Source organism: Rhinopithecus bieti, unplaced genomic scaffold, assembly GCF_001698545.2.
Source record: "Rhinopithecus bieti isolate Rb0 unplaced genomic scaffold, ASM169854v2 scaffold_15769, whole genome shotgun sequence".
Lineage (NCBI taxonomy): Eukaryota > Metazoa > Chordata > Mammalia > Primates > Cercopithecidae > Rhinopithecus > Rhinopithecus bieti.
The window spans coordinates 2,607,611-2,613,011 of NW_016809129.1; the positions used below are offsets into that span (position 1 = coordinate 2,607,611).

General features: G+C 39.8%; 1 protein-coding gene across 1 annotated transcript in view; it reads right to left on the reverse strand.

Annotated features, from left to right (window-relative positions):
- PLEKHA5 (pleckstrin homology domain containing A5) overlaps nucleotides 1-5,401 on the reverse strand; it is a 230,555-nt gene that overhangs the window by 22,435 nt on the left and 202,719 nt on the right. The window contains exons 18-19 of the mRNA XM_017888617.1: nucleotides 5,146-5,226; nucleotides 4,869-5,018 (exon numbers count right to left, since the gene is read on the reverse strand). Of these exons, the coding sequence (XP_017744106.1) occupies nucleotides 4,869-5,018; nucleotides 5,146-5,226 (231 nt within the window). The remainder of the gene's footprint in view (nucleotides 1-4,868; nucleotides 5,019-5,145; nucleotides 5,227-5,401) is intronic.

The window sequence follows — 5,401 nt, forward strand, 5'->3', positions numbered from 1 at the left end:
GGGATTGCATTGGGGAGTTATACATGATATAAATGATGAATTGATGGGTGCTGACGAGTTGATGGGTGCAGCACACCAACATGGCACAAATATACATATGTAACAAACCTGCACGTTATGCACATGTACCCTAGAACTTAAAGTATAATAAAAAAAAAAAAAAAAAAGTTTTTTAAATTAAAAAAAAAAAAAAAAAAAAAAAAAAAAAAAGTAAAAAAAGAAACCAAAAAACAAAAAACAGATGCTGGCAAGACTGCAGAGAAAAGGAAATGTTTATAACACAGTGAGAGGACATATGAATTAGTTTGGCCACTATGGACAGCGGTTTGGAGATTTCTCAAAGAACTTAAATCAGAACTACCATTTGACCCAGCAATTGCATTACTGCATTACTGGGTATATATCCAAAAGTATATCCAAAAAAAAGCAAATCTTTCTACCAAACATACCCATGCACTTGCATGTTCACCACAGAACTATTTACAATAGCAAATACATGGAACCAACCTAGATGCCCATCAATGGTGGACTGGTTAAAGAAAATGTGGTACATATACACCACGGTACTACACAACGATAACAAAGAATGAAATTATGTCCTCTGCAGCATCATGGATACAACCAGAGGCCATTATCCTAGGTAAATTAATGCAGGAAAAGAAAACCAAATACCATATGTTCTCACAGGTGGAAGCTAAACGCTAGTACTCATGGACATAAAGATGGTTTAACAGTGAAAGTGGGGACTACTGAGGGTGGGGAAAGAATGGGGATAAAGGTTGAAATTGGGTACTATGCTAGGTACCTGGGTGATGGGCTCATTCATACTCCAAACCTCAGCATCACACAACAGACCCAGTTAACAAACCTGCACATGTACCCCCAAACCTAAAATAAAATAAAAATAAATAAAAAGTATAGGGAACACTGCTTTACATGTTTCCCTTGTGCTAATCCTAGTTTTGTGTACTTTTGTGGCCTACCAGGTGAGGAGAAGAGTTCTCAGAATCACAGCTTTGATCTATAGAGGTGCTAATGTTACATGCCTTATGCTTGGGGCTTAGATTTGAACTAGTGCTATGAATTGACTGTGACAGATTCAGTGAAATCCTTTGAGATTCTGCCAGCAAAAATGTAATTCAAATTTAAATCTAATCAACATTCACTGAGTGCCAACCATATGCCCAGTATGATGTTACGCACATGCTAACATTTGAAGCCTTAAGCTACAAATATAAATAAGTTTACATAAAGGCACAAATAACACAGTTTGTATTCTATGCAGTAAGACTTGTCTTAGAAGAATATATTCTGAGGGTTTGTCATAACCACTGATTATTGCTGAAGGCAAGGAAAAAGAAACCAGGGAAGTGATTACATAAGATAAAAACCAGAAAAGGGGATACTCAGAAGATGAATTTATTTTTATTTTATTTATTTATTTTTTTTCAGATGGAGTTTCGCTCTTGTTGCCTAGGCCAGAGTGCAATGGCGCAATCTCGGCTCACCGCAACCTCAGCCTCCCAGATTCAAGTGATTCTCCTGCCTCAGCCTCCTGAGTAGCTGGGATTACAGGCATGCGCCACCATGCCTGGCTAATCTTGTATTTTTAATAGAGACGGGGTTTCTCCATGTTGGTCAGGCTGGTCTTGAACTCCTGGCCTCAGGTGATCCGCCCATCTTGGCGTCCCAAAGTGCTAGGATTACAGGCTTCAGCCACCACGTCTGCCTGGCCTATTTTCTATTTATTCATTTTTTTTTTGAGACAGAGTCTTGCTGTCATCCAGGCTGGAGTGCAATGGCACAATCTCAGCTCACTGCAACTTCCACCTCCTGGGTTCAAGTGATTCTCCTGCCTCAGCCACCTGAGTAGCTGGGATTACAGGCATCTGCCACCATGCCTGGCTAATTTTTGTATTTTTATTAGAGGCGAGGTTTCACCATGTCAGCCAGGCTGGTCTCGAACTCCTGACCTTGTGATCCGCCTGTCTTGGCCTCCCAAAGTGCTGGGATTACAGGTGTGAGCCACCATGCCTGGCCTTCTATTATTAACTATTTTGTTTTAGAGACAGTGAATCACTCTATCACCCAGGCTGGAGTGCAGTGGCATAATCACACAGCCTTGACCTCCTGGGCTCAAGAGATCCTCCCACCTCAGTCTCCTAAGTAGCTAGGGTCACAGGTATACAACACCATGCTCAGCTACTTTTTGTTTCTTGTGGAGATAGGGTCTCCCTAAGTTGCCCAGTTTGGTCTCAAACTCCTGGGCCCAAGCAATTCTCCTGCCTCAGCCTCCCAAAGTACTGATTACAGGTGTGAGCCAGCGCTCCTGGCAACATTCATTTCTGTTAAGACATTTTTAACATATTCCCATCTGAGCTAAAGTTAACCTTGAGATGGAGCAAATTCTGAGCCTACTGATGAGATTTAATTTATTAATCCCAGTTGATAAGGGATTTCCTAAAATTAGAATTTCAAGAGCAGACACCAAATCATTAAATAGTTTCCAACTAAATGTCTGTAGAGCCTACCATTTTGATTTGACTCAAGTTGTCCTAGAGACCCTGAGCTTCTCATTAGCTTGGCATTGACAGCTTAACCCCATTTTCCCTTTCTAATCTCACATTTTCTATCCTCTCACAGGAATTCTCTATCCCATTCAGGCAGTTAGTTCCATTTCCTCCTTTTCCAAATGTGTCTCCTACATTCTCATCTTTGCTGTGGCTTAAGGTGTTCTGTATTATTTGAAAAAACCACTCTTCATTTCTCTTCTCGTTGTATCCAAATCCTACCTATCCTTGATTAGCTCAGTGACTACTTCCTTGTAGACAGTATTTCAGGTGCTTATATTTTCTTTATGACTATATTACAGAAATCCATATAGATCTAATTCTTCAGAACTGTGGTAAGGGATCTGAATTTGAGTTTTAGGTATATTATTTGTTAGCTTTGTAACCTTGGGTAAGTCATTCAGCTCAATCATTCATCAAATGTGAATGAGACACAGTTTCTTATTTCAAGAAACTCACAATGGAAAGGATATTAAATTTTAAAAAAGCCTATAAACATGACAATATAATTGAGACTCAAATGAGACAACAGCAATAACGATATTTTAAAAATGGAAATAGAAATATAAGGTATTTAAGAATTTCTCAAATTAAGTTTTCAATGATTTCAAAATCATGGTATATTCCTTTAAAAATAGCTCACATTTGGAATTCAGGGTTCAGAATAGAAGCCAAGTTGAGATTCTGGCATCTTGCCAGCCTGGAAAGCCTCCTCTAAATTAAGCTATACTGTCTGTGGCCCTTCTTAAAAGATAGCTGTTTCCTAGCCCATTGAAGTGTAAGTACAGACAAGGGTTTGGGAGCAGTTTTATATAACATGGCAGTTTTTGCTAAGATTTCTCTTTCAAAGAGCTGCTTGGACTGGTGCTCTTACTATGTTTACAGAGATGACCACATCATAGGATCTAAAGCCAGCTGTTTAAACTCATAAAACACTCAATTTATAAGCTGCAAGTTAAGACTTTTAGATTTCGTCATTCCAAGAGACTCACAGTCATAGTCATATGACTATGAGTTACAAGGTTCTGTTATGTATATTTCTTTCTTTCTTTCTTTTTTTTTTTTTTTTAAAAACAGGGTCTCACTCTGTTGCCCAGGGGAGTGCAGTGGCATGATCTTGGCTCACTGCAACCTCTGCCTCCTGGGTTCAAACAATTCTCCTGCCTCAGCCTCCCAAGTAGCTGGGATTACAGGCACCTGCCACCACACCCAGCTAATTTTTGTATTTTGGTAGAGATGAGGTTTCACCATGTTGGCCAGGCTAGTCTCAAACTCCTGACCTTAAATGATCCACCTGCCTCAGCCTCCCAAAGTCCTGGGATTACAGGCGTGAGCCGCCACACCCAGCCTTGCTATTTATATTTCTATTGATTGACTGATTGAGACAGAGTTTCAGTCTTGTTGCCCAGGCTGAAGTGTAATGGCGTGATCTTGGCTCACTGCAACCTCTGCCTCCCAGGCTCAGGTGATTTTCCTGCCTCAGCCCCCTGAGTAGCTGAGATTACAGGTGCGTGCCACCATACCTGGCTAATTTTGTATATTTAGTAGAGAGGGGGTTTCACCATGTTGATCAGGCTGGTCTTGAACTCCTGACTTCAGGTGATCCACTCACCTTGGCCTCCCAAAGTGCTAGGATTACAGGCATGAGCCACTGTGTCCAGCCTATTTATTTTCTTAAATGCAATAAATTTTCACATATTTCAGAATTTTTCATTTACATCATACATAAAAACAGGAGTACTTATCTCCCCTGTAAAACACTCATTTCACAAAGACAAAATGTGTGTGGTGGCTTACACCTGTAATTGCAGCACTTTGGGAGGCCAAGCCAGGAGAATCACTTGAGACCAGGAGTTTAAGACCAGCCTGGACAACACAGTAAGGCCCCATCTCTATGCAAAAAAAAAAAAAAAAAAAAAAAAAAAAAAAAAAAAAAAACCAGGTGTAGTAGTGCCAGCCTGTAGTCCCAGCTACTTGGGAGGCCAAGGCTCTCACTTGAGTCCAAGAGATTCAGGCTACAAGTGAGTTATAGTCAAACTACTGTACTCCAGCCTGGGTGACAGAGTGAGAACTTGTCTCATAAGTAAGTAAATAAATAACAGAATGCCCACTAATTAAATAATCTTTTATTTTTATGTTCCTAAAGAGAAGCACACTAATAACAGATTACTATTTTTTGCTATAATAATAAAGAAGAATCCTAAAGAGAGCCCAGTATTAAAAAAAAAAAAGAAGAGAGAAGAAAATAGAACTACATATTTAAGTTACTTCTATTAGGGGAAGACAAAATCTACTTACGGCAGTGGCTCGAGAAAGTTCTCGACACGTACTAAGCAGTCCATTTTGTAAATCATCCCTTTGCAACACCACTGTCTGAATGGCTGCTGGGTTATCTGCATGCATTTCTATCTCTTGGCTGGCTGACAGCAAAGCTTGCTCAAGCGTGTACTATTATAATAAAAAGAATTACACTTAATGTTCTGTATCATCGTATTAATTCTTTTTACTTATCAGTGTCCTGATAATAATCATATTAAGTAATATCAGTTGTAGACAATAAACATAACTGTCCTACTTTCTCCTTGTGGAGTTGCTGAAGTTTCTCTTCCAGAGCATGCACCACTTTATCTTGTTCACATAATCGGCTTAACTTGGCCTAGGTTATAAGAGAAGATGTCTTGTTAGCAATTTTTAAATTTTTTCTGTAATTGGAGGTACGTAATCATTATATGATCAAAAATCTTTATTTCGCCGGGCGCGGTGGCTCAAGCCTGTAATCCCAGCACTTTGGGAGGCCGAGACAGGCGGATCACGAGGTCAGGAGATCGAGA